Source organism: Anabrus simplex, chromosome 8 (assembly GCF_040414725.1).
Source record: "Anabrus simplex isolate iqAnaSimp1 chromosome 8, ASM4041472v1, whole genome shotgun sequence".
In the NCBI taxonomy this organism is placed as follows: Eukaryota; Metazoa; Arthropoda; class Insecta; order Orthoptera; family Tettigoniidae; genus Anabrus; species Anabrus simplex.
The window spans coordinates 214,075,697-214,089,770 of record NC_090272.1 but is presented as its reverse complement, the minus strand read 5'-3'; the positions used below and the strand labels follow the sequence as shown (position 1 = coordinate 214,089,770).

Here is a 14,074-nt window from a genome sequence, read left to right as displayed (position 1 = left end):
ACTGTGAAAGGCAATAGCAGTAGCGCTCGCTTTGGAGCTAGATGGCAATACAAGCTTCAGCTTTAGCGGAAAAGCGTTCCAACAAACTACATCTAAGCACAACGAACTTGTAAGTTGGTTTCGACTATCAATGACATGTTCTCTAAAAAGGATATTTCATAAATCGATACGACGCAGAAGTTTAGCGGAAGATGTAGAAGTGCGGGCGGCGCCTTTCTCCCGGTCAGGGACGGTCGGCTGCTGCCTCTTCTTCTTGCTCTGATTGGCAGATCCAGCTTTCTACAACTGTGCGCGCACGCCATGTCATTCAGTACAACAGTAGCCGAGATTGCAACGTGAATGCTTCATCGAAGAGCACAAAGCTAGCGTCTCACGTATCAGGACAAACACCAACAACCGAATGGCTACACTCAGAGAAATGGTGAACTTGTCCATACACACGAATGTGTTAATAACCGGTACATGAATGAACATTTCATAGCTAGCAATTTCGAATTCTGCACGAGAAACTACACTCCTTAACAATGTAATTCACTTCATCGCGAGATGAATAACAACGCCCTCAGAATTTCCGAAGAAGCAATAAACGTTTCATTAATAAGTATAAAATGATTTCATGGTCAATAACCCGCTACTCGAAGTGCCTTGAGCCAGACTGAAGGCGTGGTCACATTTCAAGAAAACAGAACTTAGGGAATTAAGAGTAGGTGTAGCATTATGTGATCCTGTAGTGATTATGAAAGGGGTTCCGCACGCCAGTATTATTGGATCTTTATGTTTTATATCAGTAAAGTGTAATTACAGATACGGCTTTTTTCGGAAGAAGTTATGCTCTATAGAGTAATAAATAAGGTACAAGATTGTGAAAAGACCTCCACAATGTTGTGAGATGGACAGCAGATAATGGTATGACTGTAAACGAAGTGAAAAATCAGGTTGTAAGAGGAAAACCCCTCTCAGTTTTAATTACCCTATTGACGGGGTGAAAAGTACCTCATGGGTGTCTGTCTGTTAGGTCATCAGCCCAGAGGCTGGTTGGATCCTCAAATAGCACCACCAAAGGTTATGCGGTTATAAGGAAACCGCAAAAACCAATGGCAGCACCAAAATGAGGCGTACTAGGCAAGACGAGGAGTGAGGTCGTTTGCCATTGCTTTCCTCACTGGGTCAGAAAGTGCTATTGCAGCACGACTGACCCTATGAGCAACACCTTTCATAACACTCAGATGCACTAGTCGTGCTCTGAATGTCATTACTCAGCACCACCCATACCCCAGCAGCTTCCATATTGTCACAGCCATGGATGAGACTGGGACTTCGGTGGAAGCTACACTTTACTCTGGCCTGTGGGTATCAATGTAAATAATTAGGTGTTAATGTAAGGAAAGATGTTCATTGGGATAATCACATTAACGAGGTTACAGACCTCTTCATATGGTTATGAGGGTATTTAGGGGTTGCAGTAAGGATGGGAAGGAGTGGGCGTATAAGAGAGTAAGACCCCAATTAACGTATGGTTCCAGTGTATAGGATCCTCACCATGATAACTCGATTCTAGAACTGGCACAAAAAGACCCAAATGAAGGCAGTAAGATTTGTTCGGTGCGATTTTCGACAAAAGATAATTGTTACGAAAAACTTTGAGCTCTGGAGACTTGGAAGTAAGGAGACTAGCAGCTCAACTAAGCTGCATGTTCCGAACTATCAACGGAGAGATGGCATAGAATGACATTAAAAGACTAATAAGCTTGACTGGAGTTTCTGAAGATTAAGATGAAGATCAAGTTGGAATTCAAGAGGACAAATTGAGTCAAGCATTCACTTATAAGAAGAGGAATTAGGGATTGAAGTAATTTGCCAAGGGATATGTTCGTTAGGTTTCCAACTTCTTTGATGAAATTATTTACGAAATGACTAGGTAAACAACTGATGGGGAATCTACCACCTGGGCGATAGCTTTCAATGCAGGTCAATGGCGACTCACTGACCTAGTTCATACATCCTTTTAGTCAGTAGTCTGTCCTTACAGAATTGTAACCAGGCGCTTCCCGTTCGAGGACTGAAGAGGCAGAGGGTCACATTTGTAGACAATGAGCAAATTCTGTATAACTGACCAACTCCTAGGTAAGAGGTTTGTGAAGCTCTCATGAAAGGCCAGTTCCTTGGTTAGCTGTTAACGAAGCTTACAGCAAGTTTTCGTCATGACGATAGACTTGAAGGTTCACTCTGAAGGAGCCGGACAAATAGCGGACGAGGCAAAACCTGACCGTGACATTTAGAAGAGCGGTAAACCGAACTCGCGACGCTATTTCAAGTGCGCGACGCGTCGCCTTCCCTCTCCACTAGACGATAACGAAGATATTGGTGCTAACAGTCCCAGAGAAGGAACACCGCTTCTGCCTTACCTGGTGACAGGCATACTACTTCTAACCCTGATGAAAGAACGCACGCGTCAATACATTTTGACAGTATTTTTTAAGGGTGTTTTCAAAAGAGTTGGTATCTTTTAAATAATTTACAAGACTTTCTGATATTTAGGTTTTTTGGAACAAGGAACTTACATTTCCATCGTAAATTCTACAGTTGTTATATAAAACAACTGTTCGCAATTGACTAAAACACTTCACACTGAATAATTACTTTTTAATAAGTCTATTTTTTTAAACAGTATCACCAGAAAGAAGAAAATAATGTCTCTTCAAATAGTATTTACTGTCGCAACTATAACATAGAAAAGTCTTGTTCAGAGTGTATGGAATCAATACAATTTAATGAAGTTTCAGTCAATGACAAATTCAGAGGCTGCTTACAGAAACGTTTTTCTTCTAGTAACACAAAACTGTTTCAGGTATGACGGATGCATGTTAAAATGTTGGATTGATTGTAAAGCAAATGACGTAGGAACACTGACGAAAATAAAATCTTAACATTATAAAATTATACAGAAACCAAATTTACGTAGACAATGGGCACATAATTTTTTCACGACTGTAAAACTTATTTTGTTTACCTAAAGAAATATGTCATAGAAACTGTCCGACACATATTTAAGCATATTAGAAAATATATTTCTATGAATATAGCCATACCCTGTTTCATTGCGAATCAAATATCCAAGAAGGTCAGATCGGAGCAGTTCTGAACGGAGTAAGACAAGTACCACGCCCCTGAACACTAGCATCAGCGAGTGTTTTGTAACTGCAGGAAAACATAACTCAGATGGCAGCCATGACCCAATAAGACATTCTCAGCGCTGCCTGCATTATGCCACAGCAACGTCACTACAAAAATGCAGGACGACTCAAACAATATCTCGATTAGGTCGTGAGATCGTGGTTCTATCGCTCGTGCCAAGGCTGATTTCAAAGCGAACAGTACGAAGGCAATGGTCGTTATGGTTGTGTTTGGGATATCCTTGGTCATCAGCCCCATGGGTACAGCCTAATGCTTCGGGGTCAGCGTTAATGGGAAATAGCCATTAATTGGACAACGTTTTGAAATACGATCTTGGACAAGAGCATGGAGTCAGCACTCCGAGTTATACGGTGTCAGCATGTACAGTACAAGATCTCTGGTGACACATTTCGTGTTCACCCGAAAAATAATATTACAGCTCGGGCACAGATCATCCAACAGAGTCCCGGTTTCTCTCCCCTCTGGTTGAGTACATCGGAACATCGAATTTGACATGCAAGCAGATTTAAAATGTCTGCAATACTGTAGCCGATGCCATTCGATTCTTCTTTAAATTTATTATTATTATTATTATTATTATTATTATTATTATTATTATTATTATTATTATTATTATTGCCCGTCTGGTGGCCATGATCGTCAAGGAGTCAAGTCTGTATGGTGCGACACTGTGGTTAGCCGGTTCAGGACCCGTTGATCGAAAAACAAGATCACCATCAGAATGTTGGCCGGCAGGGTAAGAGAGGCGATGGTATACAATTTCTAACCACTAGATTTCGTGCCAAAAGCCTGGGTTCAATCACAAACCTCTCCTCAGTGTTCGTATGGAGTGAGGGCACATGACGCTGTTGATGGTGATTCGTCCGTTGGATGGCAACGTAAAGCACTGAGCAGACCGCTTGGTGTTATTCGACAGGAGTAGGCTACGTGCCGACACCGGGTTTCACCCTCTCCCTTCCTACGGTCATATATCATTCATTTGATTTCATTAACTCCTCTGATGAAGTTGACGTCAGGAAGAGCATCTGGTTGTAAAAACTCGCTACGAAAATTCATCTCACTTCACACCCGACCTTGTACAGAAATGGGACAATGGTTGGGCATATTATTATTATTATTATTATTATTATTATTATTATTATTATTATTATTATTATTATTATTATTATTATTATTATTAATCTTCGACCATATGGTCATTTCTTTCCATATGGGTAACTCCACGAAGAGCCGTTAATATGAGGAAAATGCATTCATAACCAAGTCCTGTCTCCATACTCGACAGCAGGTTAGCCAAGAAACCCCATGTTATGTTTGTATCCTCTAATCGCCTTCTATAACGGACCAGTACAAAACAAGAATAGTTTAAATCCACCAGCAAGGCGATTCATTATAGACAGGATTAAGATTATACTTCAGTGCCAGCCTAAGCAATGTGGAGGAGGTTGGACCACTTCTCATGCACTGAAAGATGAGGGACGGCGCTAACCTTGGCGCAAGGAGCACTGACCTACTTGATCTTGGCAGGTGCTCAAACCGTCGCGACGCTCCCGCCATTAGCGTCTACCCAACCATTCCCACGATCATCACGACGAGGATACGCAACCCATGCACCAAACTGAGGCACACGTGGAGACGAATGTACTCTCTGAACGAGGCGATATTCACGGTGAAGTACACTTTCAACTGTACCTTTTCACCGTTTGGCGGACAGGTACCACAGAACTGACTAATGGGCAGTGCCGCATGCTCGGGCAGCTGAATGGTCTATACAGTTAGGAGGCACTGAGCATCTAGCGGTCTACGAACAGAGTGCAGTACAATGATTAAATGCAGGCAGACTAGGCTCAGGACTGCGCACAATAACACAGATACGTCATTCCGGTGGCGGTGAGACACGACATACCGTTCAAAATCGTTAGCGTATATGTGGGTTACCATCCCTGTCCTGTAAGACCGCAGTACAAAGTGTGCGACAGATCTAAAAACATTAAGCTGGTACTGAGTGACTTTAGTGACTGCCGCACGAGCTTCACCATATTACGTTATGGAGATCTGAGATGCTACTGCCTGAACATCCACTAGACGAAGTAGTAGCGAACTCATTTCACTTCCATCCTAGAAACGGGGTATTTTACCAAGAATATACCCACCCCCTTCATCCCTAAAATGGACCCAAAAGGCGCCTGAAACCTTCACAGTTAAATACATAAATAAATAAATAAATAAACACCGTGAGGAAATGTCCCTTTAATAATTATCTAAGAGACACAAAGTAGTCTCATTCTACCGGGCGAGTTGACCATGCGGTTAGGGGCGAGCAGGCGTGAGCTGACATCCGGGGGAAAGTGGGTTCGGATCCCACTGCCGGCAGCCCTTCCCACTTCTAGGCTTTTCCCATCCCATCGTCGCCGTAAGACTATCTGTGTCGGTGCGACGTAAAGCAAATTGTGCAGTCTTAGTCTTTTTTCCCGGCCTTTTTCCTTTTTATCTGGAGTCGGAGTTAATGCTGATTAAGTCCAGTTTCACGACCGGTTGCCCTTCCTGACGCCAACCCTAATATTGGTATGCGTTTTGTGTAATTGAAGATTTGTATAAAGTCGATCACGAACACCAACACGAACTAGGTGGATTAACTAAATGCGGCTAAAATCCCCGGTCCAAAGGTCAATACGCTGACCTCATTAAGGAACGAATTATTTGACTGGCAAGAGTCATTCATACTTGAGCCTAGGATTGGGGAAGGTGCCATTTTCCAGGAGTAAGTAAACAACCGTCTACGATCGTGCTACTCAGGCGCCTGTTCCCAGTCCATCACTGAGCACACAGAGAAAGAAAGAAAAAAAAAAAAAAAGAAAAAAAACGAGACATTAATTCTTATATTGCATGAACATATATCTAGGTCTCACCAAGAATTTCAGAGGAGAAATGTAGTGTTACCACACCAGACAATGTATGTAGAAAATGTGAATGGCGCCGTTTTATTTTTAACCGTATTGTATATCACCTCGCCACCAATAGAACGAATTTCAGCTGGCAAGGTCTGCCAACCATGAGCACTCCAGACCAACCTTTCTTGGAAACTGGAACAGGCTGTTGGTTTCGTCTGCAAGTTATAGGAGTAACTTTCGCCACTAATGTGAGATATGAAGCTAAGAATATGTCTCAGGCGAAGAATTACGATTCACAATATGAACCAGTTAGCACTTATGACAGCCAATTTATTTTGATGATGATGATGATGATGATGATGATGCTTGTTTCAAGGGGCCTAACATCGCAGGTCATCGGCCCCTAATCCAATTTATTTTAAATATGATCCCAGTTTCTACAGTACTTTTAAATGCCATCTGGCAGCTCACTCACTAAGATATGACGATTCGTCTACGTAAGTATATCTAAAAAAAGTTCCATTCTTTTTTTTTTTTACGACCACGTATCTGATTCATATAACAAACATAGAAGCTGCTTTTGTAAATATAGACGAAACGAATTTGATATTTAAATTTGTTTATGTTTCCAAAAGTGTACTTTCATTTAGTTAAGTTTTGTTCTAATTTTGCTGGCCGATGATCCATGACGTCTTTGTACACTGCCAGGGCATCTGAAAACTTTCGCTTGTTCTACTTGTATCCGGATGTTTGTTTTGATTGGCTTACGATAATTTTCCCCTTTCTACCCTTATTCTATCTAGCATGTTCTCTCTCTGGTCAGCTCATCTAATCCGACATTTGTATCACCGTTTCTTCCAAAGTGCCACGTGCTAATTGATAAGAGAATCATCTAACTCCTCTTCTTTATTTTATGTCATCAGTTTTCTTATCTACAATACTCCCAAGTTAAACTATCACAAACTCCTGTGTCGTTTTGTTGCAGTGTATGTTGTCCAATACGTACAAAGCGAGTTCCTACACACTAATCTACATTTCAATTAAGGTCCAAATAGCGGGAGCTGATTGCCCCCAACCGAGAGCAGGAAGGTTAAGAGCACTTACCCGCGATGCCGAGGACGGTGGAGACGACTAGCACGATGGTGGCGAGCGGGGGCGGCATCCTGCAGCACGCAAGCCCACCCCCTACACCCGCCGGGGCCTGCAGCTCGCGCTCGCGTCTTCTGCCTGTAACACAAAAACGTACGTTATCACACGAGGCATTCAAATAAAATTCTCCCACATACATTCCAATTTGGGAAGTGTGCCTAGAAATAATGAAAAAAAAAATGTCAGTCAAAAACAACTAAATGTATTTCAACGATGGAATATAAAATAACTCACCCTTGTCAGAGTATTCAAATATTTAATGTACCTTATTTTTGCTAGTGGCTTTACGTCACGCCGACACAGATAGGTCTTCTGGCGACGATGGGATAGGAAAGGCCTAGGAGTTGGAAGGAAGCGGCCGTGGCAGCATTTGCCTGGTGTGAAAATGGGAAACAACGGAATACCATCTTCAGGGCTGCCGACAGTGGGATTCGAACCCACTGTCTCCCATATGCAAGCTCACAGCCGCGTGCCCCTGACCGCACGACCAACTCGCCCGGCATTTGAAGTACTAAAGTTTGTTTCCGGGAAAACACGTTTTCGTTATGCTATGCATTTCCTTGTAGCCAAAGTGTCATTCCAGCATAAACTTTGTCATCCGGAAATAAAATAAAGCAGCACAACAAATTTCTGCGAAGTCTCGGGGGGCTGCTTCCTCATCCACCCTTGTTTGCTTTCAAGTTTTACCATTACTTCCCTGTCTACAGATGCTCGATCACGTATTGAATAGCCACATCCTGTGGACACGAAACAATCTTGCCACATCAGTTTGGTTTTAATACACAAAAAGATCACAGTTCCAATATAAGACCTATATCGTGCAAGGTAATGATTTTCTCAACATTCAATGTGCATGCAAAATTAGCTTTCCTTATGAATAATGAAATTACTATATTATTATTATTATTATTATTATTATTATTATTATTATTATTATTATTATTATTATTATTATTATTGTTACCGAGTTTTGGTGGTAGGTAGAGGTGTAAGAAGGTGCGGGCGTGAATGGGTCTCAAACTACGGAATCAAAGTTAATGTAAAAGTTAACAAGGTTATATTTCCTTTTCAATATTAAGTAATAACAAAGAACAGGTACTTAGTAGCCGAAACACAATTTGAAATGTACAATTACAGGGATTACAGAGTTTGGACTTCGAGCCCTGAGTTCACAATTTTTGAGCAACTAGCCCAACTTTCCGATATACAAATTTTAACAAAGGGGCAGAAGACCCCAATCAAACCCTGGAGCACTTGCTCCAAATTACACAGAAAAGCCTCCTCGAGGCATACAACACTCCGTTTCCAAAAGAGCCACACACTCTTTAATTTAAGCCTCTCCTAGGCCACACCAAACTCCACCTTCAAGTTGTCCTCAACGGACATAAACACAGGGGTAAAATACCCAATCTACTGAGGTCTATTAAATGAAAAGCAGGTTAATTGAATGACCTCTAAAACAATTTGAGAGGAGGCGAACTTGCACTCCTAATACACTTTGATTTTAAAACCTACTTTGGCACTAGGCCGTTATTACAAGGGCTAATCCCATACTACAGAGGTGACTTAATAGCAATTTACATTACATTACGGAAGAATTGGTTGAGAGAATAAGTTCACCTCAAGACGATGTGAGTGGGAGCTCGAGAGGGTTAAGCACTCTCTATCCCGATATGTCGTTTTAAAATAGAATAGATACCAGTTGTTTTTACATTTTAGGAAAAGGTTACATGGTTGAACGCTTAGAACCCGCCCCGAAAGTTAAACTGCTGAACAAGAAAAGAAAAAAATTATTAATCGGCCATTACCTTATTGTTGACCGCCGCCGAGGAAAGAGGCGCTTCCCGCCTCCTGCTATGTACTTAATACACTGAAAGATGGAACAGAAGTGGCCCGGAGACCCTAAAATCAGCAGTTTATATACTCTCGCGGAAGTTTCTAGGCGTTAGGGGAATGAAAACACCCGCCCACAATGTTTTTATTGGATAGGACCCCGCAACAGATACAAGTTGGGGGAAGATACACCAGATTGGTCAGAAATTACTAAAAGAAATTCGGGATTGGATAAATCTAAAACAAGGGGAAAAAGAGGGGTATACAGCCAACTTAAACAATAACAGAAAGAAATTTAACAAGAAACAAACTTTTGAAATAAAATTTTCTCCAACAAAATAGTTCTTTGACTCCGCACTAGGGTGCGCTATTGTTGATCTTCAGTAGTGTCCTCTAGAAGAGAAAGTTCACACTTCTTACTTCAAGCGAAACAAAAACACATCAAAAGTGACACAGTTCAAAAACTCAAAATTTTCCACGTGGTGACATCTTCTGAGAAAGTAGAGAATTAATAGAGTAGATAAAGTTCAACCTTCCTCCAGAAGAGGAGTTTCAACTGGCGCAACTTTTAAATAAACGGTGTAGAGGTGTACCGCCCGGTACAATTATTATTATTATTATTATTATTATTATTATTCTGCTGACTACCTTCTCAATGAGGAGCAAGAGGTCAAGCACGTGCTGTATCCAGAGTTGGGAAGTAATTGAGTAAAACTGCAGTTTTTTCTGATTACATGTTGAAAAAGTAATTTGTAATTGTAACTGAGTAAAATATTTCTTCGGTAACTGTTATTCAGCCCAATGGGAGACAAGCGTTGCTTTACGTCCGTAGGTATAACCTTAAATTACCCTACACGTGTCTCCCGGGTGGTGCTAAGTAAGCAACGAAATTGGCTGTTGGACCTTAAGCTCTGCTTAACGGATATCCGAGCAAATAAGGGATACATTAAACTTCGACTATAATGACGGAAAATTATTCCAATTAAAACGGCTCTTTTCAGAGCCAAACAAAGGACATAGGGCCCACTTTGAACGTCTTACAACTGAATGTTGAGGGCATAAGCCGATCCAAAAGTGACTACCTCTTAAAACTGCTTAACGACAACCATGTAGATTACAAGTGATGAAAATAATTTTTTATCCGTATTGAAAGTTTTCGTAAAATATGTAGGAAAATATTTAAGATTTAACCATATTTAACCATGTAGATGTCGTTCTACTTCAAGAAACACATTGCGAGAATGAAAACCAACTTCACTCCAGGTGTAAACTACCAGGATTCAATCTTGTTGCAGCTACTTTCCAAAAAACCTATGGCATCTCTACGCACATTCGAAATAATATTGAGCAAGTAAAAATTCTTGACATCAGCTCTGATAACATTTTCACCACCAGGATTAAGGTTGCAGACTTGGATATAGTAAACATTTACAAACCACCATCTCAACCTTGGTGTAACGAAGCCATCAAGAATGTAAATCATCCGGCAGCCATCATGGGAGATTTCAACAGTAGGAGTACTTACTGGGGGTATGGAGATACTAATTCAGATGGTCTTGGTGTGTTAGACTGGTCTGAAACAGAAGATATTTTTCTTGTGTACGATGCAAAAGAGAGAGGCTCCTTTCACTCAGGAAGATGGAAGGACACCAACCCAGACCTCTGTTTTGTTTCAACGGACGAGCACGGAAGACCTTTACAGTGCAACAGGAAAGTACTGAACAATTTTCCCCGAAGTCAGCATAGACCAATTCTTCTAAAAATTGGCATTGAAGTCCCAATAATAAGATCAACTCCTGTACCTCGCTGGAATTTTGAAAGAGCAAACTGGGAAGCGTTTACTAAGGAGTTGGATCACAATATCCAGTGGATTCCACCCAAACTAAACAACTCTAAGCGATTTGTTAGTTTAGCATGCTCCATAGCAAAGAAACACATTCCCAGAGGATTTAGAAAAGAATATATCCCAGGATGGAATAGATGTGATGAGCTGTACGAAGAATACCAAATCAGCAACAGAACAGAAGTCACTGAGGAACTATTGCTCTGCCTAGATTCTGCCAGAAAAGATAAATGGAACTCAATGACAGCAAGTATGAATTTCCAACACTCAAGCAGAAAAGCATGGACTCTTCTTAGAAAACTTGGTAGCTGTACTCTCAAATATATTAAGAGCTCAGAGGTATCCCCAGTAGATGTAGCTAAAAGAATCATCAAACTATCCAAAATACCAGAAAATGTCAATAAAGATGAATTAAAAACTCAAGGAAGAGCTAAAAACTAAGCTATCCTCGACTGAATCAACCCCCCAGTTCTCAGGGGAATTCACAACTGCAGAAATCTCAACAGCTCTAAAAGAAATAAAACCGAGCAAAGCAGCAGGAGTGGATGGGATATATCCAGAATTCCTGAAACATTGTGGACCTAGAACTCTACACTGGTTACTTATGTTCTTTAATGACATCTTAAGAAGTGGTAGGCTTCCATCCTTGCTTAAGAGAACTAAAATAGTTGCCTAAAGCCCGGAAAAATGGAGATAGTCCTGAAGATTATAGGCCAATAGCACGCTTAAGTATTTGCTACAAGTTAATGGAGAGAATGATTTACAACAGAATCTCAACCACAGCCTTCCAACACATACCAACTGAACAAGCAGGATTCCGACCTAACCGAAGCTGCTGTGACCACGTCTTGACACTCACCAGCCACATTGAGAACGGATTTCAAGACAAGAAGAAGACCATTGCTGTTTTTGTGGACTTGACATCAGCTTATGACACAGTATGGCGACAAGGGATGATTTTGAAATTCTTGAAGATCATTCCCTTTAAGAACCTTGCAACACTGCTGAACAACATGCTATGCAATAGAGCGTTTGAAATACATTTAAACGGCAATAAGAGTAAGCCCTATATATTAAACGATGGTTTACCCCAAGGATCAGTTCTTGCTCCTCTACTGTTGAGCATCTATACTGCAGATCTTCCAGAAACTACTTCCAGGAAATTCATATATGCAGATGACATAGCTCTGGCTGCCCAGTCGAGTGACTTCAAAACAGCAGAAACTACACTCACAAAGGATCTCCATAACCTGAACAAATATGTCAGTACATGGCGACTCAAACCTAACTTGAACAAAACTGAAGTAAGCTGCTTCCACCTAGACAACCAAAAAGCCAACTATGTACCTCAAGTCGAATTCAAAAGCCAAAAACTTAAGTATAACCCATATTCAAAGTATCTTGGCGTCACAATGGATCGGACACTTTCATACAAGCAACACCTCTCTAACACTGCAGCCAAGACAAAAACAAGGAACAACATATTACACAAGCTCAGTGGAACAGGATGGGAAGCAAACGCGGCCAGTCTACGGACATCAGCTCTTGCCTTGATCTATCCAGTTGCAGAATACTGCTGCCCTGTGTGGCTTAACAGTGTATATCCTTCAAAAGTTGATACACAACTGAATGATACCATGAGGACAATATCAGACACAATCAAATCGACACCCCTAAAATGGTTACTCGTTTTATCCAACACCCATCCCCCTCACATACGAAGAGAACTGGCTCTTGTAAGAGAATGGCAGAAATGTCGCAGTAATCCTCAACTGCCCTTACATCAGGACTGCAATCCTCAGAAACCGAAGAGATTAAAGTCCAGAAACCCATCATGGAAGTTTGGCGAGAAGCTCCTGGAAACACATTTTGATGCTGATGAGATCTGGCACGAAGAATGGACCTCTTCAAATCCTGACCACCTGGGGTTTAATCCGCTATCCTTGTAGAGCTCCTCCTGGTTTCAACTTACCGAGAAGGGAATGGACATCTCTAAACAGAATCAGGACAAACCATGGAAGGTGTAAATTCTGGCTTCACAAGTGGGGAAAATCTGAAGACCCATTCTGCGACTGTGATAATGTGTCTCAGACCACCCAGCACGTTGTCATGGACTGCCCAAAAAGAAGATTCAATGGATCTGTTCAAGAATTACATAGTGCCTCTACAGAAGCAGTGGACTGGCTTGTTGTTAAGTTTTGAATGCTGATTTATAAATTACATATTTATATGTATTTATATGTATTTATAATGTATCCTTGTTTTGCCATACGTAATAATAATAATAATAATAATAATAATAATAATAATAATAATAATAATAATAATAATAATAATAATTCAGCCCAATTACTTTTATTTTACACTTTTCCCATCATTGGTTATATCATCAAGAATATAATAGGTTTTGCATTCTCAACCCACTTTTACTGCTTTCGGAGAAGCAGAGGTGCCGGGATATTTGTCCCGCGGGAATTTTTAAGCGCCGGTTAATCTACTTTCATGAGGCTGGTGCATTTGAGCACCTTCAACTACCGCCCCACTGAGTCCAGATCGAACCCGCTAACCTGGGCTCAGAAAGCCAGCAATCTACAATCTGAGCCATCCAAATGCGATAACGAGGTTTTTAAAAAAGAAGCGATTTCTTATTATAATTCTGTTCTCATACATTTGTATTAAAATTACGGGAACAGCAGCAAGGTACCCCGAGAAAATTGCGCGTATGCCTCAGTGAGTTTGTACTGCCAACATGACCTGCTGAATTGAACCGAGACGTTGAAGTTAGGACAAGCCATTTCCATAAAAAAGGGAAAGTGAAGACTTTGGAGGGAGAGAGTATGCAAGAAATCAGATAAAGATCTGATCCATTGTCTGCAAATTGCATTCGTAACAAGTGGATAGGCAAAGTAAATACCAGAGCGGGAAACGATATTCTGAAGACTCGCTTGTTCCTCGAGTTTGCTGTAAAGAATATTCCAAACGTACCAGGAGGGGGAAAATGTGAAAAGACACAGGCGCATCCGACGCTAAGAAGGGAAAGAGTACCTCAAAAGAGACCCAAATCTCGATAGGGACTACGATGTTACTAGACAAATTAACGAAAATTTTGTGGAAAAAGTGAACATTAAAGAGGTCATGAGCATTTATGTTATAAATGAATGCA

At 41.0% G+C, this 14,074-nt stretch overlaps 1 protein-coding gene across 3 annotated transcripts in view; it reads right to left on the bottom strand.

The window, feature by feature from the left end:
- LOC136878711 (protein spitz) overlaps positions 1-14,074 on the bottom strand; it is a 746,457-nt gene that overhangs the window by 69,969 nt on the left and 662,414 nt on the right. For all 3 annotated transcript variants that reach the window (XM_067152153.2, XM_067152152.2, XM_067152151.2), the window contains one exon: positions 7,191-7,313. In XM_067152153.2, the coding sequence (XP_067008254.1) occupies positions 7,191-7,248 (58 nt within the window). In that variant the 5' untranslated portion in view covers positions 7,249-7,313. The remainder of the gene's footprint in view (positions 1-7,190; positions 7,314-14,074) is intronic.